Source organism: Notothenia coriiceps, unplaced genomic scaffold (assembly GCF_000735185.1).
Source record: "Notothenia coriiceps isolate Sejong01 unplaced genomic scaffold, NC01 NC01_scaffold00018231, whole genome shotgun sequence".
NCBI lineage: Eukaryota > Metazoa > Chordata > Actinopteri > Perciformes > Nototheniidae > Notothenia > Notothenia coriiceps.
This window is the reverse complement of record NW_011350932.1, coordinates 11,234-32,208: the sequence shown is the minus strand read 5'-3', so window position 1 is coordinate 32,208 and position 20,975 is coordinate 11,234. Positions and strand designations below refer to the sequence as shown.

Genomic DNA, 20,975 nt, shown 5'->3' with positions numbered 1-20,975 from the left:
CGTGGTTTCGTTCCATTTCAAAGAGCTTGACGCTCGGCGTAATTTGGCGCACTGCCACTCCAACATCCAATCCCAGAGCTTGAAGATTAATCACGGGGTTTGTCGCAAAGCGGACAGGCGTCGTCACAACAATAGCTGGGGATTGTGGGTAGTGTAATCTCTTTGGCGCTCCACATTTCAGAGAAAACAAGTTGTTTCTCAGAATTGAAGGGGGAAAACACAAAAGCATTGTACACAATTTAAACCTATCAATGTCGTTTAATTAACAAAGACAATCTGGTGTTTTTGAGTTGATGAGTAGTGGAGATATAACTGTTAAATCAATCGACAGTAAGGAGAATACTTACTTCCGGGTGTACAATTCTCCGTTATCCAATGGGAATGGACGCTCACATTGCCTTTAAGAGCTGCCGACATAAACGGGTGCGGTGCTACCATGAAATAGAAAATACCGCCGTCAATGGGAATACATTGCAATCAGTTGAAAGCACTTTGCTTCCATTTATGAAGCTGAAGGAGCCTCGGCGCGTCCCAACTGCATGCCACGGGACCCTGACCAAGCGTCGCTCCTGGACGTTTAGGGAGTGAGAGTGTGTTGACTACCACAACCCCCAACCTCCAGGCTAGACTCTCTAATATACCTGCTGCAGAGAAATTCGAGTTGGATGCCCACAAGTCTTATATTTTGAGGATTACCTGACAGGGACACCACAGTATGTGAGAATGCAGAGCTGTGTGTCAGCATGTGTGTTATCTCCCTTCCTGTACACAGTCTACAAAACTAAAGGAAGTGGATATTAATCAGACCACAAGATGATTCTCAAAAGTCGGTTTATTTATACACATGGATGTAGTCAGACCAAGAGTCTTTACGGACATGGCTTATATCGTAAGGATTTATGTAACTACAGTTTATCAAAGAAATATAAAACTTTAAATCAAATTATAATAAGAATACAAAAGCATAATAAATATAGTTATCAAATAAAATCAAGTTTTATTTATAAAGCACATTTAAAGTGCTGTACATGTAATAAAAGCACACTACAATAACATATGAAAGAAAGGACAAGAAATGTACAACATTAATATAAAGACTAAACACAGGGAAATGTCAGGTATCATGCTCAGCTCTGACTAGAAGGCCAGAGAGAAGAAGTGTGTCTTCAGTGAGGATTTAAAAATCCCTAGGGTCTGGGCTAACCTCACATGGAGGGGCAGACTGTTCCAGAGCCTAGGGCCAGCTGCTGTGAATGGTCAGCAGACCTAAAAGCTCTGGCTGGGGTGTGGCGATGGAGGAGTTTGGCTATATAAACTGGAGCCAGCCCATTTAGGCCTTTGAAAACTAATAAAAGGATTTTAAAATAAATTCGGAACCGAATTGGAAGCCAGTGTAGTGAGGCCCGAATTGGGGTGATGTGGTCACGCTTTTTGTGGCCAGTGAGAAGACGCGCAGCTGCAGGCGTCTAATTGAGGCCTGGTCCATACCCACATACAGAGCGTTGCAGTAGTCCAGTCTCGAGGTAACGAAGGCATTAATAACTCTTTCTAGGTCGTTAAAAGATGAAAATGACTTGGTCTTGGCAAATAGTGTTATTTTAAAAAAGCAGGTTTTGACTACGGAGCTGACCTGCTTGTCGGATTTAAAAGCGTTATCGAAGGTCACTCCAAGGTTCATAAGAGAGGGGAGGGCGTTTTTGTGGAGAGAGCCCAGAATATCAACCGGAGAGGCTGACAATGTGATGTATCAAATCAGCATACAAAACATTAATAATGGAATGTGGAGACAAGAATTATGAAACCTCCAGAAATCAATATCAGCTGAATAAAAAGTTCCTAGACAAACAAACAAACAGATACGAGCAGATGGTCTGCATTTGCAATTGTGAAGATGATGCATAGATTTAAAAGCAACTTAAATTAACTTATTGATTTTACCTTTTTCTTCTCACTCAGATGATTTGTAAATATTTTAATTGTAATAAAAAGACATGAGTGAAAGTAAAAACATTAATGAAAAAGAAAAATGCCATTTGCACCCAGTATTTAAAGATGTAAAAGCTACAAAGTCTATCGATAAAATCGAAATATCTATAGGGCCTTGCATAACATTTAAAACAAGAATAAAAAGAAAACCAATCTCTGTACCAACATGTAAATATGTGTTGGGAAAATACTGAATGTACTCTTCCAATATCAGAGTAGCACATGATAACAAGGCCCAACTGTAGCTGTGTACATGAAAGGATGTATGATTACAGAGAAGAGCGTCCGGACACAGTGTTGTAGGCATATGATAGCTACTGTATGTGATTAACATGATGATTCAGTCTCTATGGAGAAAGACATATGACAAGCATGATCATTTCTGACGTGGCTCTTAGCTAATCCAAACTAAAGATTGAATACTGCTTTGAACCGGTATGCCTGCATCTTGTGACTGTGTAACACGCTCTCTTAAGCATGTGAAGGACACTGTTCTGGGAACTAGTTGTACCAAATGCTCTGTATGTGATAACGACTTCCATTTTCTTGAGAGGATAATAAATACATGTATCCTGATATTGAAGCTCAAGCCGGTGACGAATGATATTTTTCTAACAATATGTAATTATTCAGTTCTTCTTTCATTTTGTAAAACATTTTTTATGAAGCGAAAGTTTTTGCATTGTGTCATTGGTGATAAAGGGGACTCACATTATGCCAAGCTCCACATCCAAATGAAACAAAATTCAAATGGAAGAACCCAAAGTAAACAGATGAAATACAAATTCAGAAGACCAAGTAGTGTTACACTTCCTGTTATCCAAAATGATATACATTGTCAGGGAATAATTTTCCCTGCATGTCCTCCTTCGTCCTCTGACGCAGATGCCCAACCTTGGGCAGCCGCTATCTCCCTTAAGGAGGGGATGCCCTAGCATTTTGTTGTTGTTACCAGTTTATGACCGGGCAACTCTCGGTCAGAGATAGTTATTGTTGTGGGACACCTGGAACACATCCTTCTCGGGGTGTAGATGACCCCGAGCCATAAGCGACAACAAATGTGATTCAGTTTCACCAGCTGTTTAGTCTATCTATTGAAGAATGTTGATTACCCTCAGCGAACTATAATTAAAACCTCCTACCAGAGAGGAGATCCCTCAGAATTGATTTGGCATCTCAATCGTGTGATCAGATCATGGCCCATGACATGTCTTGTGAATTCTCCGGCCGAAGCTCCAAATAAACCATCAGCGTTTGCCATCAAAGCTCCAGCTCTCCTCGTGTCTCTCTGAGTCCTGTCTCCAATTGCTTCAGAAGTTTCCCCCACAAACATCATTTTGGCTAAGTTCCACATTTTTACCAAACTTTTGTATTAAGTTAGGAACATTCTATTTGTTTCATATATAATAACAATTGGTGTAATGAGAAAAAGGTCACAAAAGCATGTTTCTTAATAAGTGTTGCTACAATGAAGTGCCCCTTACTGTGCTATATGAGCCTTAAGCTTATTGTGAGCATCCATATATTTGGCAAGTTGCTGTGAAACACAGAAAATGCTTTAATAAACATCCTGTAAGGCCCCAAACTGAATAGCAAGCAAAGTTGCTCATCGGGGGACATAAGGTCAACAAAGACTGGCAATGTTGTCAGGAAACCGGCAGATTGAGGATTATAAATTGACGTGAAAAAATACCACATTTGTTAAATCTGTTAGTTGGATACTTATGACAAAGTGAAACAAAATGTAAAGAATAAATAGATGACTGTCTTTGTTGAAAATGTTCAGTTACTTTTACATTTATATTTGTTATCTCTTTGAAATAAGTGAGTTTTTGTTGCAAAATGTTCCTTTCTTTGAACCTATACAATGCCTGAGTCACCAAAGTACCACAGCAGGACAAAGGCTAGAGAGAGGAGAACTGTGCCTAGTAAGTCTCCAAGGGCTGTGAGGTAGGGTATTGAGTAACTGTCGGGGTCTTTACCCTGACGCCACAGGAAGTGGACCATACAGTCTGCTATGCAAAGCAGGCAGAAGACCTGAGAGATGGACAAAAGTGGTGTTGTGAGACAGTGATTAAGTGTGCAGAGGGAAAATGACGACATTTGTTACTTGTGACTCACCTGAATCAGGGAAGCAGACAAGAAGGCACCAGTGAAGAGAGCACTGGGCAAAGTGTGGCCTCCTTTTAAAAGGTGGATAGCGTGTAAGAAGACGATCTGACCGGGGATCACCAGAAGAAGAAGAACCTGAGCACATCGATGGTTTGCTCCTGCCATGACAAAGATAAACATCAGAGAGTGTGTAAGTGTGTGCTCCCTTCACTGTCTACCTTTAAGGTGTGTGTGTGTGTGTGTGTGTGTGTGTGTGTGTGTGTGTGTGTGTGTGTGTGTGTGTGTGTGTGTGTGTGTGTGTGTGTGTGTGTGTGTGTGTATATGTTATTTAAATAAACAAAAAATCGATCTTTACCTGAACCAAAGAAAGTGTGGCAAGGGCTAAAACAGCCTTTACGGTCTTCAGGTACCTCTTTATGTGAGTAATTCAAATGCAGATTAGTGGAAATACGACTGGCCTGAATGGAGACGAGGTTCCCTCCAATACCTGTAAAGAAAGACAATGTAGAGAGCACTCATCTGACTTCACACAGCAACTACAACAAAGGGATCTATTTTACATTTTACATTAGTACTTCCTGTAGACTGACTTTGTAAATTGACATAGTTCCCAGCGACTTCACCTCCAAAATTCTAATTTGCACATTAAGAACATTTCTTGATAGATTCAAGGTAATGGTGTGTTTGGCAGCTGCAAATGATGAAAACCCTCATTTCCATAACTCATGCATCGGCAGAAGGAATTTCATAATTAAAATACAAATAGTCACATTGATCTGGGGTGGAAAAATGTGTCTAGAGGCAGTTCTCCAGAGGGGGGTTGGGGCATCAACATCCGCCGCAGAGAATGAAAATACCAGACAGGGGGAGGGGCAGACCAACAGATCTCACAGAAACAGCTGGATTCAATACTTTTTTTCAAATCTATTTAACAGATGGAGCTGATCATGGCACTTTTGTATTAAAATAAGTTTGCTCTTACCTTTAGTGCTATTTATCAATCTAGCAATTTAAGTTAAAGTTGCACAGTGTTATGCTCTCCTGAGATCAATAATACTGCTTGTGGCACTTTGAGCCCCACAAGCAGTTTTTTCCACAATGCACATCTCATACATATTCTCCACCTTTCCAGGTAATCATTAAATGGCTTATAATGTTGAGTATTGATACTTGGTTAGCCTGTTTCGCCGAGACTGGTAAAGGTTAGACCTTGCCATTTTGGTTGGATCCGTGTCTTAAATCAACTCAGCAGTCGCAGACAGGTCAAAAAGTGACCTCGGGGAGAAAAGGAAAGAGATCCATACTTCTCACATACTCGAGTTCAGGCCAATATGCCCTTCCAAAAGAGGCTGACTCACCATTTATGACTGGTGCATAAACTATGATTCCTGCCAGGTTTGGATCGGATACAGCCTTGTCCAGAATAAGTCCTCCAATACTAAAAGAAAGACAGACAAAAACATGCATTCCTCCTTATAAAGTTCTACATTTTGACAAACTAACTAATCATTTACTGAATGTATAACTTTGGGAATCCACAACTAAACAAAGATAGTTAACTAGTCTTCAATATAATAGCATGCTTTCTGAAAGGTCAGTAAAGACTAGGGTCAGTACCTGCTGATGACCATAGCTGTTATGATTGGTTCCCAGCCCGTGCGGAGCAGGAGCTGACTGGCTGGATGTTTGGAGGAGATGACCACCCAAAGAGGAATCAGGCATATAAATAACATATCCACCAGGTACAACACGTAGGGATACAGCTCTGTCAAGACAAAAACTCATTATCTATACCTGTATTTGCAACAAGGATTCAGTTTTTGTTAGGTTCATGATCCTTATGGATGAGTTGGTTCCAGGATCATGAGTACCATCTGTTGGCCAACAGTAAAATTACATGACCTCTGATCCATGGGTGTCCAATGTATAGCATTATTCCATAATGTTCTTGTGTATGTTAAACCGATTGAAATAGACCACCTTGTTGTCCTTGTTGTTTTTACCTATGAGGGAGAAGAACCACTGACTGAAGCAGGCCAGCAAGGCAAGAGTGATGAGATCTCCAAAACTGGCAGCCATCGGTGTGGCCACGTTATCAGGGTTGATTCCCATCCGCATGGAGCCAAGGATCACTCCCACCATAATAATACCTACAGCCGGATAAAAACAATGTAAAATCGTAGTTTATTAGGTGACATGGGATCGGTAAGGAAGGCATTCATTCTGTGGGAAAAATGTTTTAATTTCAACCTGAATGGAACTAAAAGGGCCCTAAAAATTTAATTTTAGTATTATTTATTTTCAATGTTAATTGTTAAGAAAATAAAAGTTATGTAGGGGCAGCAGAGGAAAGAATGAGTACCTTGTGTGAATGCAGGCCCCAATTTATAGCTAAACATCTTCATATGTGGCACTGAGCTTGTGAAAATTAGCATGTGCTACAATTCAAATTGTTGTTTAATAAAAGGACATTGTGTCCCCAAAAGTTGTACAACTTTTCTAGAATTGTTTTAAATTTCTTAGATGCGACTCTCCACACTCCCTCTGTTTATTCTCACATTCTTAGCATAATGTCCATCATGAAAAGCAGCTCTTTTCAAGAAAAATAGTCAATTTCCTGAGATGGTGCAGTTTTTTCAAGCCGCTGGACCAAAACACAGGACACAATGGATATAGGTCAGCACCTGTCATTGTATAATGTATGAATCATTGAGCTGAATTGATTGAGGTCAAGGGTGAAGCAGAGACTATTTGAACAGATGGATTGTGATGGTGTTTCAATGGTACGGCAGATTGTGTTGTTACCTTGCAGCAATGAAGCAAAGAAGGTGGTAGAAACACTGGCAGAACACAGGAGCATTATGTGATGCAGAGGCATCTGTCCTTCTGCCATCCAACCCAACACAGTCGCCATCAAAGAGGCTAACAGCCCGAGCACTGTGGCCTGAAGCTGTCAAATGAGGGAGCACGTTAGAAATACCCACAACACTTGTTAGATTGCAATAACATGAGGGAAATAATGAAGTAATGATACAAGGACGTTTTTTGACAGACAAAATAGATACAGTTTATCACAAAGCGGCTGTAGCCGAAAGAAAATAAGGTACCTGCTTCAGCGCCAAGTTCCCCATGATCAACATCCACTTTTCTCTGGTGGACTCCATTTTTTCTGCATTCACCTGAAAACATAAGATGTGGCTGATACATTAAAAACTTGATAGACTCGATTTGCTTATGAAGATCATGGGATATAAATAAAAGCTTCAGAAGAGCTACTTAATGGATGGATTTGATTTCTTTGTCAACTGGTTTTTCCAAAGTCAAGAATGAATGGATTAATATTGTTTATAATGTTACAACATCAGCTAAAACAACAGAATCAACAACAACTGTGAATAACTTCTACTCCAGTAATATCCAACTTAAACATCCAATTATAAATAGAAATACTATAAACAAATACATTGTTAGATTCCTTGTGAACAATGAAAATGAACGCTTTTGGGCTTTGCTTAATCGACTATATCTATTACGAGTACATATGGCCCGTATTCAACAAAAGCATAAAAACGGATAAAAGACTGAGAAAATAAATATATAATTAAATTGCACAAGCATACATACATTTCAACAGAAAATCGAACTATATAGGGATTATTTGTTAACATACATTGAGAATAACTTCAATGAAACACGAAGGCCAACCTGTTACTATTCTGTCATTACTTTTCAACATCCCTCCGCTAAGTGGTTCCTACTAAAGATGGACATGTTTAAAAGCTGCTGTTTTTATAAAATGAAACAGCAACCAGAGTAAAAAGTGTCTTTCTTGAGACTATTTTCACCTACAAAGGTTTCCAAACTTAAGGCACTTAAAAGCATCAACGTCACAAGAACGGAATTGAATAAAAAACATCCTATTTTTATCCCAATGAATGAAAGTCTTATCCTGTGCAACAGTGTTGTTCATCAATGTGTTTAATTTTTTTCGAAAGTAATGGAGCCATATTACACAGCTGTTAAAAACAAACATTATTTGATCATCATATTCTTTCCCTTCCAAGAAAACCTATTTTCAGTTTATGTTTAGGTTGGACTATTGTTATTATCAACTTGTCCTGCGGGACATTGTGCGAGTTGATGTGCTGCCGTGGTCTTCACAGCTCTGTGAGGAGTTTCACACGAGGAGTTTTAATTTAATTGTGTATGTAATGTTCTAAATCTGGTTGTTTATTAGTAATTATATATCAAATAAAGAATATAAACACAAAAAAGTTCCTTTTTGTGTACATCATGGTAAAGCATAGGAATGGATTAAATTACAGTGTGTGTGTGTGTGTGTGTGTGTGTGTGTGTGTGTGTGTGTGTGTGTGTGTGTGTGTGTGTGTGTGTGTGTGTGTGTGTGTGTGTGTGTGTGTTAAAATTCACACTTACAGCAGTGGAGAGTCTCGAGGCTAAAGTCATTTCCAGGTTACCCTTCATGCCTAACACTGCAGGGACCAGGATAAAAAGTTCTGTGATTTCCTGGAACACGTCCCAGCTCTGCCATGGAAACAAACGTAATATGGATGAACCAATAACAACACCACAAACACAGAATAAATCATCTTCATTTTCACCTAGGATAATAAAAGACGTAACAATTATATTAAAACGTTCTGGCAAAATTAGAATGTGTTCTTTATACAATTTCTACAATTTAGCTTCCACATTTTGTAAAGCCAAGACATTATGACCTCTTTTAACTGTAAACCACATCTCCTTTACTTTGTTTACCCACCTGCACCACTTCAAGCAGCATCCCAGCACAGATAGTCCCGAGCCCGGCCAGCAGAAAAGGCACCAGGATCTGAAGCAGCATGGAGCGGAGGGACTCAGCAGGTGGAACTGAGCCACCCGCATCCTTTGCACTTGTGGATCTACTGAGTGTTGATCTACCGTAGAGTTGACTCGGGATTAGAAAGTCTGTCTCAGTGTACTCTGGATCATGCTGGATACTTGGGCTGATTGTTGAAATACTCCCATTAGAGATAAAACGTTGTGGACTTCCAGAGTGTTGAGATGCAGATGGGTACTGTGGGATGGTGCCTCTGCCCACAGAGCCATTTGGGGACAGTTTGTCATTGTGTGACTCGGGGACAACCATGGTGTAAAGCTGGCAGGATGCTTGCTACTCCTGAGGCTTCTGCAAACTGAGAAACAGTCGCACCAACACTGGTCAGAGCGGTCCTAAAAGGATAAGAGAAACGCCAAAAGTAAGAAGAAATAAAACAGCAAGAAAAAACTGGTTCAAAAGCTGTATAAATTGATTCAGAAGCTCAGCATTTAGTTATAAAGTTGTGTACCACACATTTAATTTCCATGAAAAATCAAGTGTGCAACTTTGGCATGTGGAAAGCTTGGCTGTGTCAGGGTCATCTGATGGCACAGATTGCTGCATTATCATTCTTCATGCCTGTTCTCATTGGCAACACTGAGGCAGCATTGTTTGGGAGGACAAAGCTCTAGATTTGGAATTCCTAAGAGATGACCAGGTACTAAGCAACTGAGGTTATCGAATTGAGAGCGAGAAAATATCCAAAATATGTAACTGTCAATCATTTTCCTATCAACAAACCTGCTTCAACTGTTTATCACAATGCATCAACATTACCCTGAACAAAACGTTGTATCCTAAAAAAAACATTACAACCTTTTTAGATAAATCTTATTAAAAATGACTGCTAAAGAAGTAAAGAAACCAACATTATGATTGAGAAACATCATTGTGTCATATATTCATGGTAAACTTGACCATCAACAATTGCTAGAAAAGGTAACAAGAACCTAACTATTATGAACCAAGACCGTATTTCATCCTTTGAGGCTAAGATATAATACGCCGGTGAAAGATGGCCGCATTGTCTTTTGGCTCCTCTCCAACTTTGTCCTTTTTGGTATTTTGTTTGTGTTTATTTACTTTTTACCGTTTGCTTTTAACATGGTTCACTATATTTTTCTGTTTATCTGTGTTATTGTGTTGCACTGTTGGAGAAGCCTGTGACCTAAGATTTTCATCGGAATAACTACACTATGTTCGTATGACAAAATAAAGAACCTTGAACCTTGAACCTTAAGCAGCCCAAGTTATCTAAAAGGAATATTGTGCTCACAAATCTGCAGATTCACGAGGGAATCTCAATGAATGGTGCATCAAACAAACTGTATGAAAGGATTTCTACAGTCGAGCTAATCATCTTCAAGATCACAATCAAAGGTTTAAGTACAAAATAAGTACTAGGAATAAAAAAAAAAGTTTCAATTTGTATACCAAATCAATTTTTAATGCTGAGTTTAAATGTTGGTGTATGTGCTCCTTTAGCATATCTGCTAATCCCACATACTTCTACAATCAATGTGTCAATATGTGTTTTTATATATTTCAATTCGATAGAATGAACAAAATGTAGAAAATAGTTAGATAAATAAACGAATAAATGAAACAAAAAAGGGCCTTACCCTTATTTTTGAACCATACGAGGAGAAGAGTTCTCTCTCTGCACTGCTAACCGTGACTCTTCCTCGTCGACTCTGTCGTCCACTAAATAGTAGCTGAGTCTTCAGTGTGACTTTAGCCCAACTCCCCCTTCTCAATCACACATACACACACTGCATATCTCTTTGTAAACCCCATCTAACATTTTCAGTAGGCATATTCAAATACGTTGGCAGTGGACAGGCAGCAGGATACACACATATTTAACAGTTATTTGTTAGGAGCTGTCCAATATTGGCCTGCTGTGACCATGTAATTGTTATGTTGTTTTATCACATGAAGTGTTTATTTGACCCTTGACATACAGGGTCTATCTATCCATCTATCTATCTGTCTGTCTGTCTGTCTAGTGACATGTCTACTGGACTCCATTTCCCATGAGCACTAGCAACCATTCACGAAAATCATGAGACCCATCATGGGATCGTGTAGCAACACTCTTTAACAGCAGCGTTTTGGGTCACCGGGTCTTGCATTATGGCTGTAGAAACAATCGCCAGTGACTGGGAATTTGACCGTTTTGACGACGGTTCACAAAGTAAGTAAAGTCCTGTATAAATAGCGACGTGCTAAACTTAACTAGCCTCCAGTGCTAGCTTACGCTGCTAGCTATACGCTTAGCCACTGGGCTCCGTCTATTTGCTGCCACAGAACAACTCCTACTGTGAATTGCAAACAAATGCTCGTAAAATGGAAAGCTTCTGAAATTATTTCACTATATCTGCTATACTTGAACGCGTAGTGTGCTGGTTGCAGTTGATATGTAAAAGTAAATGTGTAAAATTAAGTAAAAGCAAAGTTATTTAACGTTATTCACGGCTATCAGTCACATAGCTAACAGCTGATCAGCCTGACAGCCTAATGACACTTGGGTCATTTTGACAGTGGTTTATAGTAAACACTGCAAAAATAGTGGACACTAACTTCCTCCTAGAAAACAAAATGGACAATGGTAGGGTTTTATGTATTTGTGTGTAAGGTGTCCTGCGGTTATTATGCAGTGCCCCCCGCAGATAGGAAATTGTTTTGGATAAGATTGTGCATCTATTTCTCGAATGAGACTATTACGTTCACATTTGAGCAAGCATTAATGGACATTTACCCTAATCTAGCTGTAACAACATTAGTGTTTAAATCACAGTGAATAGCCTGCTGCAGTGTACTTGATCAAACCCTCCACCCTACAGAAATACACACAGAGGTTCAACTCAAGAACTACAGCAAGTTTCTGGAGGACTACACCTCCCAGCTGAGGGGTATTGAGGAAGCTCTGGATGACTCCATAGGAGATGTGTGGGATTTCACTCTGGACCCCATCGCCCTGAAGGTAAAACATCAAACACTAGTACTTGTACATCAACCTGAAAACACTGACATTGTGCTTTCTCAATTCACACACATCTTCCTTCCCTATATGTTCTACTCTCTTTCAGCTTCTCCCGTACGAGCAATCATCTTTATTGGAGTTAATTAAAACAGACAACAAGGTAAATAGAAACACACAAAATCTTTAGTTTTCAAGACACTTATCTACACAATTGTACTTGTTTAGATTTGGCTAATATTGCTTCCATTGTGTGCAGGTTCTGAACAAAGTCATCACAGTATATGCTGCTCTCTGTAGTGAAGTAAAGAAGCTCAAGTATGAGGTAAGCCTGCTCAGAACACTTCACTCTGAGCTAATGTGAAATTAGTTTGGTTTGTGTCTGTCTGCTATTGGTTGAAGGTCCCATTATGTAAACAATGAACGCTTATGTCTTTTGATTTCAAAGCAGGCCCAGGTGCTACATTCATATTGTGAAAGTAACAAGTTTTACACTTCTCATATTAAGAAACAGTTTTTTAAATGAGAAGTTTTGATCTCACAACTATACAATACATGGGTAAAAAGTGGCAATGCAGATGGTGTGTGCACAGATACACAGACACTCTGACCAATTAGAGCAGATTGGAACGTTGTTGCAACTTAAAATCAGTTGCTTTCTAAAAGCAATATTGAAGCTGTTAAGTGAACCCCCTTCAGTGAGAAACAGACGGCATTTTAAAGAGTTACAAGAGAGCAAGAATACCATTACTACATTCCATACTCAGGATACCATTTGTTAAAAGTAACATTTCAAAGTTAATGATTACTTTATTAAAACAGTAATACCACAATCTCCATATCAGAATACAGCTACATTCAGACACAAAGTATGAGAAACCTAATTTAAATGTAATTAGTTTCTTGAACATTAACGCGTAATGTAAACATGTGATTGGAGAAACCCAAAACGCATGTGTTTACTTGAAAATGAGTACTATACCTATTTTTAAAGTCTATCATAAATAAAGAATCATAGCATTGTTTGCATCCATGTTTACTAGCTTGCAGTCATCTTGCGTTTTACTGTATATCTTGGCATGTGAACGCTACTTGCTGATTAGTGGAATAGTGTGACACCAATGGCAGGATTGTGTATCACATCACTGCTTGTGTATGTCATAAACAAAACATTGACCCAGTCATAGAGATCTAAATAAATCTCTTCAAACTGTTGTTGAAATCCCTTGTCTGTGCTGTGAGATACAAATTCTGATTCTGTGGGCTTAATGGTGGGGTAGGTAAGTTTGAGAAACCGGCTCGAGATACACTTTTTGTTATATTCCATGGAATGCTCTTAACATCCCGATAGCAATGAATATCTTAAGTGCTTTGACAAAAAATCCATAAAAAAATGTCATCTGTGGAAGCCGTAGTACTGTAAAAAGCACGACCAATCATTTTAGCCGGCCCGGTTAAAATAAATGGATGGCCTTCCTGCCTGTCAGCCTTCCATCTGTGCACAAACTTATCTCATGCCCTCATTGGTCATGTGCGCGTTCGTGTGTGTTGGAGGAGGGGCTCTGTAAGGAAGAGGCAGATTTTCTCCGGTCGTGTATTTTCAAATTCTAGCACACTCGAGCTGGTTTCTCAAACTTACCTACCCTACCTTTAACTTATTTCCCCCTGCAGGCAGAAACCAAGTTCTACAATGGCTTATTGTACTATGGAGAGGGAGGTAATGTCAGCAATTAATATCTACTTTTACACTAGATGTAATCTAAGTGTTACTCAGTAATTGTTGATTAAATTATTATAAAACGTATACATTATTTTGTGTTACAGTGTCTGATACCAGCGTTGTCGAAGGAGAGTCCCAGATACAGATGGGCAGATTTATCTCATTCCTTCAGGTAGATAATGGATCATTTATGTCGTCACTTGTATTTGATTGAAATCCAGAAACACTGATAGTTGTTCGCTTTGTCCATTGGTAGGAACTTTCCTGTTTTGTGACAAGATGTTATGAAGTGGTGGTCAACATTGTTCATCAACTGGCTGCCCTCTACAACAGCAACAAGTAAGATCCTTCAACTGTAGCAAGTATTCACAGTCAACGTACTGTGCTTGTTGAAATGGCTCGAGAACCCACGTCGTCAAAAGAGCCTTTGTGCACTTCACATGAAGCAGAGAAACAAACAACAAACAGAATGCGTTGTTGTGCTTATTGCATCTTTGACTCTGTTACAATGTCAAACAAATGATACAAAGCATCTCTCATATTTCAGGGGTGCAACAAAAGTCATTGAGTCGTCAGGTGTCCATTTTCAGGTGGGTTTAAGATTTTCGAAACAAATTCTCCATCTCTGTATCTCAATCTCTAAATATTTGTACCATGTCTGTTTGATGTTCCCTCTGCAGACAGTGTACGAACACCTCGGGGAGTTATTAGTGGTTCTGCTCACACTCGATGAGATCATGGAGAATCACGGCACACTAAAAGATCACTGGAAGATGTATAAAAGGTAAACACACACAGTTATGGGAACCAATAAGAAAGGCCCTGAAATTCCCAATATTCCATGTCAAAATTTGAATGTATCTGGAGGACTATTAAGGACAGCTCTCAGTGGCTTTAGTTAAGTTGTTGTTTTCAATTTCACTTAAATATACGTGCATTGATTTGATCTAAGACACATTTATATTTATGATACCTTACATTTTCTGCATTTTAAACCTACTTTCATGTCTCTAAACCAGAAATGAGAATATGTGTATGATAAACGTTTACATACTTGTGTTTAATGTATGATTTAGGATGAAGCCCTCTGTAATTACATCCTCCTGTTGGTTGTAGGTTGTTGAAATCTGTGCACCATAACCCTGGGAAATTTTCCATTCCTGAAGAGAAACTGAAACCATTCGAGAAGCTGCTGCTCAAGCTCGAGGGACAGATGCTGGATGGCATGATACTGCAGGTGACTCCACTGTTTCAGGCCTTGATTATGATGTAGGATTCATTGTCTTAGTTTGAGGACTTTGCTGAAAAGTTGGTGGTTCCAAGTTTGTGCTTATATGCAAATTCCATTGTGAGCATAGATCATTTTAAGTCTAATATTGTGTTGAGGTCCTCTGAGGGACATTGAAAACATGGTTTTTGATGCTGTCTGACAGGCCTGTGTGGAGCAGAGATTCGACGATCCGGGGGAAGGAGTATCTGTTGCCAAAAACAGTGCCTTTGCAGAGGAGTTTGCCCTCAACATCCGCACCATATTCACCAATATTGAGTCCAAAATTGGTCAGTTTCTCTTCTCAGGATTAACTGGTTTGCGCTTTCCTGCAGCTTCCAGTGTTTTATGTCTGTGTGCCTTTTGTTGTTTTCAGGGGAACCTTCGGAGATTGACCAGAGGGATAAGTATGCAGGTGTCTGTGGCCTCTTTGTGCTTCACTTTCACATCTTCAGGAGTGTTGACAAAAAGTTCTACAAGGCGCTGCTGGATGTTTGTAAAAAGGTAGTTATGGGTTCTTGCCTTTGTTCTCTATCCGACTGCCTCATCTTCTTCTGTTTATTTATCTTTAAAATATCGTGTGTGTGTGTGTGTGTGTGTGTGTGTGTGTGTGTGTGTGTGTGTGTGTGTGTGTGTGTTCCTCTAGGTTCCAGCTGTCACTCTTACTGCTAACATCATCTGGTTTCCCGACACTTTCCTCATCGCTAAAGTCCCAGCTGCAGCTAAGCTGATGGATAAGAAGAGTCTACAGGCCATCAGAGCGCAGAGAGACGCCTACCTGCAGCAAAGAGCTGTGACACTAACAAAGTTAGTTGCAACAAAAAAAAGTGTTTCTTTTTTTTTTTTTATATATTTGTAGAATCTGATTGTTACTGTTGTCTCTTCTCTTCAGGGATGTTCAGTCCTACTACGTGTTTGTAACTTCCTGGATGATGAAGATGGAGTCCATCATATCCAAGGAGCATAAAAGTGAGAAGTTGGCAGAAGACCTGAACAACAGGTGCAATGTGTTTGTACAGGTAAGAGCTGACAGTATTAACAAGGCTCAGCTGGACCACAGAGGGTACCACATGGCATTCACATTTTACACTTTGAAATTCTGCTGCAAATGCTCAGAATATACATGTATTCTCCTCAAAGACCAACCAAATACCTGTCTCTAAGTTTCAGTGATATAAGTACTTGTCTGTAATATGATAAACTGACCACATATTATTATGTAAAAACAACACTTTTTTTGTACTACTTAACTAACAGTTCCCTCTGCGCTTCCTGTCCTTCACAGGGCATTCTGTATGCATACAGCATCGGCACCATCATTAAAACCACCATGAACATGTACATGTCGATGCAGCGGCCCATGACCAAGACTTCTGTCAAAGCTCTGTGTCGACTGGTGGAGTTGCTCAAGGTGAGTGTGTTCCTGTTTTCCCACCAGTGCCTTGTCAGTTTGATTAAAACTAATACACTCATGTGATGTGTGGCTCCTCTCAGGCTGTGGAGCACACGTTTCACAGGCGCTCCATGGTTGTAGCAGACTCTGTTTCTCACATCACTCAGCAGCTGCAGTCGCAGGCCCTCAACTCCATCGGCAACGCCAAGGTAATTACAAACACACTCAATTATTTGCTTGTTATTGACAGGAGGAGTTTATGCAGTTGTGACGTGAGTGGAATGTTTATATTTTTCTAACTAGAGGACTAACTCTGTGTATTTATTCCCTGAAGAAAAGGGTGATCTCAGATAAGAAGTACAGTGAGCAGCGGCTGGATGTGCTATCCTCTCTGGTGATGGCAGAAAATGCTCTGAGTGGACCCAGCACAAAGGAGCGGCGCCTCGTGGTGTCTCTGGCACTGTGTGTCGGCACGCAGCTGGTACGTTGGGATAAGTTGGTGCTTAATTGGATACAAAACATTCCTTTGCTTAATATCGAATAACATCTGCTTTCTTTTAGAAAACGTTCAAAGACGAGGAGCTGCTTCCACTGCAGCTCGTGTTGAAGAAGCTGGATCTGATCAGCGAGCTGAGTGAGAGGTGGGCTTTTTCTTCTTTCAGAATGAGTTGAACAACATTTCAATCTGTTTTTGCTCCTTGTGCCAAGAGCTGGACAATTGTTTAACCCTCCAGGCAGAAAGACAACTTTTAAAGTTTAGATGCTGCTGCTTTGTGTGACAGCTTTACAAAATCTCATTTCATAGTCAGCAGTTTGGTGTTTTGTGATGCCTCGTAGGAAATGAGCTAAACCACCTCGTAGTTTTGAGAAAAGGCTCAAGGCAAGCTCTTTGTAAAACCAAATCATGAAGATGCTGACACCTTACCCATTAATCGCTTTGGCAGCTGACTGTCATCGATTATCTAGTGAAACAGTCTTGCAGTCATCTGATACTTGGTGGATGCTAATTTTGGACTTGTCAGCCAATTGATATTTTCTTTGACCTACTTTAGGCGTACTTAGGGACTGTTTTTGTTTCTTCCTCAGGGTGAAGCTGCAGTGTGACTGTAGTTTCCTTTACTGGCACCGAGCTGTGTTCCCTATCTACCTCGATGATGTGTACGACAACGCCGTGGACGCAGCACGAATACACGTAAGCAGACAGACAAGAGCGAGACTTCTAATCATGTCTGCAAGATCCCAAAAGATCCTTTTTTAAATCAATTATGGCGAAACCTAACTTTCTCCTTGAGTTTTGAAAGTTGGATTTACTGGTTTAGCAGATACAAAGACCATTAATGATATACAAAGGTATATCAAATGTTATCTCTATGTTTATGATTTTAAATGTTAGTTTCTGTGTTTGATTGGTTGCTCTGTTTTTCTGCCTTCCTGGATGCTGTCTTTGATTGGCTGGAGCAGTACATGTTCAGCGCTCTGAGGGACAGTGTGCCCTCCATGCTGCACGCCAAACACATGGAATCATGTGACCAGCTCCTGGAGAGTTACGACAAGGAGATCATGGACGTGTTCAACGAGGTGAGAGGTCGAAATAGAGGAACCAGATGGTAGAGGCAGGAAGAGGAAATACACAGTATGGTGTAGAAGTGTACACACCACCAGCATTGCAGCAGTCATTAACCTTCATTTTTAAATCTTGTTGTTGTCGTGGATCCAATGTAACACTCACAACATTAAAGAATAAGACAAAGAGGAATCGATAAAACAAAGACACAGAGATAGTTGACGTTAATTATTATATTGCTGTACAGCTCTATGATGAGACACATTACATTGCTCCAAAGCAGTGAATCGTGTAATGCCCCCACAGAGCAAGAGAATCGTACACGTTATATACACTTGAAACAGCGTACGTGGCAGAGATGTTCTATCCTTATAAAGTCATATGCTGCATCCTTGTGCGTGGCAGACATGCTCTAGCCTTATACAGTCATATATGTTACATCCTCTGTCTCCTCAGAGTTTACTTGATCCTAGATTTCATGACCTTATTAAGCAGTTACCACACATGCTAATGTGTACAACTGCTGGTGAAGACATAGATGGGCCTCTTTTAAGTACACTAAATGAATAACTCACTAGCATGGCTGTTGGAGAAATACTGTTTTCTCCACTCTTTGGGTTGTTTTAATGCACTGATATCATGTGTGGCTCTGAACTGTGTATGACCTTGCAGCTGCCTCTTCTTGGAGGAGGCAGGGCATTTCAGGTTGTGGAGAAGACAGACTTGCTGTCTCCTAAATATCTCATTTCTATGAAGCGTGAAGGAAGTACGTGACTCTTTCCAGAAGACATCACAGATGACCCAACTTTCCGACACCCGCGGCTGATATTAGCGCCACCTCGATTTAAGACTTTGTTGTTATCTCCTGTGTTTTGGACTATATACTGTAAGCCTGATGTATTTTGCAGCTCCGTTGAGCAACATACCTCATGTGTGTGAGTTAACCCATATCCTTTGTATGTGATTTAACTCTGCTCCTTCTTGCAAGAATAAATTAGAACCTGATCATTGATTCTCAACCTGGTGTCGAGTGATATTTTTCTAACAATGGCTTAAAACACATGATCATATACAGTAATATAGATCATTTCAACATTGTCATTGCAGCACCTGCTGGACAAGCTGTGTAAGGAGATAGAGAAGGACCTGCGTCTCTCTGTCCACACACACCTGAAGCTGGACGACAGGAACCCTTTCAAAGTCGGCATGAAGGACATGGCACACTTCTTCTCCATCAAACCTATCCGATTCTTCAACCGCTTCATCCTCATCAAAGGTGAAGAGAAACAGTTTCCATACATGTACCCTCATATCCTATTTCAGTCCTGTTCTCTTTGGCATTTCCTAAGAGCTTCTACTGCACTTATTTGAATGAGTTTTTTCATTTAATGTCAAATTCAGATGCATTCAATGTTTTATTATTATTATTGAATGTTGGCTGAGGTGGGCAGCTTGATAGTGCTGTTTCTGTTTCAGTGCAGCAACGTCAGTTTTACAAAAGCACTTCTTTTTTAGTTGGATGAAAGAGTATCTTTAGAAAACTGTTCTTTAAAAAGTGTAATTCTTTTTTTTTATGGTGCCATTTGTGTTCATTTCAATTTGTTAAAGAAGGGTATGTTTGCATTTAGGCAGTATACTGACAGCAGCAGACATAACTTAGTTAACTTTTTCATAAGCAATATCATAATCGCAATATTCAACACTGTTATCCACATTTTGTAGCCATACTTTAAAAAATATATATAATTCAGCACAAATACACTTGAATCTGTTCAAGAAAATGAACTATATGTCACGTCTGAAGTTGACAACTGCTGTAAGATAATGCTAATTGAGAAAGTGACTTATTATGACAAATCTTATTTGAACGTCTGTACAGCCTATGTGACCCACTACCTGGATAAAACCTTCTACAACCTAACCACTGTGGCTCTGCACGACTGGGCCACCTACAGTGAGATGAGAAACCTCGCCACGCAGCGCTATGGACTCACGATGACGGAGGCCTACCTGCCCAGCCAGACTCTGGAGCAGGTCGGTGTGGCTGCAGCCTGAACATCATGACAGGTGGAGTTTATATCCAAAGTATTAACCGATCCCCTGTGTTTTCTATTAGGGTTTGGACGTTCTGGAAATCATGAGGAACATTCACGTTTTTGTGTCACGCTACCTCTATAATCTCAACAACCAGGTATTTATAAACCATAAACCAGGTTTATTATAAGGTTACGTTCCGCATTACAGAAGCACGTTGCCCATAAACTACATGTCCCACAATGCATCTGACTTTGTGACCCGCACTGAAGAGGCTGGCAATTATTTGCCCTAGACTTCTGCTTTCAGACGTAGTTCATTCTGAAGTTATTAACCTATCCCAGGGGTCTGCAAACTTTTTGACCAAAAGAGCCATTTTGCCCCCTTTTCCACAAATTGTTTTTGTCTGTAGCCACAAAACATGATAGCTTGATAGCTTATAAAGTTGCATATTGTTATGTCATAGACAAGAACTACAGTTTTTTTGCATTTATTATTTACTACATTATAGAAAACTGTTTAGCTCTAATAATAAACAAAGAACTCTTATAAGGAGAATAAAAAAATATATACACAGGCCTACTTTAAAATAAATTAAACACAGCACTTGGGGAGTCCTCTGCATATTTGAAGAAAATGAATATAATTGAAATGGGCCCACTTAAATAAATAAATAAAACCTATAGCTGCACCCTAAAAAGAGTTAACTGATTGAATTATGACTGAAGATCGTCAGCTGTCTTCCTCTTCCGTGTTTTTCCTCCAATAAGAGAGGCTGCAGCACCTTTGACAACTTCTCTCCACATATCAAACATACCAGTAAGCCAGCATCGTTTGCTGTGAAAGCAGATAACTCTAACCAAGCAGAATTAAACCCTCTGTGTTCCTCCGATACTTTTCTTTTCTTTGATTTATCCATAGTTCGCTCATCGAGCAGGGGGTCAGGTTATTCGCCTGCAAGACAAGGCGCTAGCGCGGGACCGTAGCAGGATGTGACGCATATTTTAGTTGACCTAATTAAAACCGTTTTGTTTTTTATT

General features: G+C 39.8%; 2 protein-coding genes across 2 annotated transcripts in view; one reads left to right on the top strand and one right to left on the bottom strand.

Moving 5' to 3' along the window:
* Positions 1 to 3,333: 3,333 nt before the first annotated feature.
* LOC104950839 (solute carrier family 41 member 2) lies at positions 3,334 to 8,959 on the bottom strand. Its single transcript, XM_010777415.1, has 10 exons — positions 8,879 to 8,959; positions 8,533 to 8,640; positions 7,206 to 7,277; positions 6,904 to 7,048; positions 6,102 to 6,248; positions 5,716 to 5,863; positions 5,457 to 5,536; positions 4,454 to 4,585; positions 4,108 to 4,256; positions 3,334 to 4,023 (listed from the first exon to the last, which is right to left on the bottom strand). The coding sequence occupies exons 1-10, from the start codon at positions 8,957 to 8,959 to the stop codon at positions 3,847 to 3,849; spliced, it is 1,239 nt and encodes a 412-aa protein (XP_010775717.1). The 3' UTR covers positions 3,334 to 3,846.
* Positions 8,960 to 11,029: 2,070 nt separating this feature from the next.
* washc4 (WASH complex subunit 4) overlaps positions 11,030 to 20,975 on the top strand; it is a 15,120-nt gene continuing 5,174 nt past the window's right edge. Inside the window, exons 1-23 of the mRNA XM_010777414.1 lie at positions 11,030 to 11,171; positions 11,821 to 11,960; positions 12,067 to 12,120; positions 12,217 to 12,282; positions 13,629 to 13,674; positions 13,782 to 13,849; positions 13,934 to 14,016; positions 14,225 to 14,267; positions 14,358 to 14,461; positions 14,794 to 14,914; positions 15,111 to 15,234; positions 15,321 to 15,448; positions 15,591 to 15,751; positions 15,837 to 15,963; positions 16,230 to 16,355; positions 16,439 to 16,546; positions 16,672 to 16,818; positions 16,899 to 16,978; positions 17,424 to 17,529; positions 17,799 to 17,915; positions 19,009 to 19,177; positions 19,781 to 19,935; positions 20,018 to 20,092. Of these exons, the coding sequence (XP_010775716.1) occupies positions 11,111 to 11,171; positions 11,821 to 11,960; positions 12,067 to 12,120; positions 12,217 to 12,282; positions 13,629 to 13,674; positions 13,782 to 13,849; positions 13,934 to 14,016; positions 14,225 to 14,267; positions 14,358 to 14,461; positions 14,794 to 14,914; positions 15,111 to 15,234; positions 15,321 to 15,448; positions 15,591 to 15,751; positions 15,837 to 15,963; positions 16,230 to 16,355; positions 16,439 to 16,546; positions 16,672 to 16,818; positions 16,899 to 16,978; positions 17,424 to 17,529; positions 17,799 to 17,915; positions 19,009 to 19,177; positions 19,781 to 19,935; positions 20,018 to 20,092 (2,409 nt within the window). The 5' untranslated portion in view covers positions 11,030 to 11,110. The remainder of the gene's footprint in view (positions 11,172 to 11,820; positions 11,961 to 12,066; positions 12,121 to 12,216; positions 12,283 to 13,628; positions 13,675 to 13,781; positions 13,850 to 13,933; positions 14,017 to 14,224; positions 14,268 to 14,357; positions 14,462 to 14,793; positions 14,915 to 15,110; positions 15,235 to 15,320; positions 15,449 to 15,590; positions 15,752 to 15,836; positions 15,964 to 16,229; positions 16,356 to 16,438; positions 16,547 to 16,671; positions 16,819 to 16,898; positions 16,979 to 17,423; positions 17,530 to 17,798; positions 17,916 to 19,008; positions 19,178 to 19,780; positions 19,936 to 20,017; positions 20,093 to 20,975) is intronic.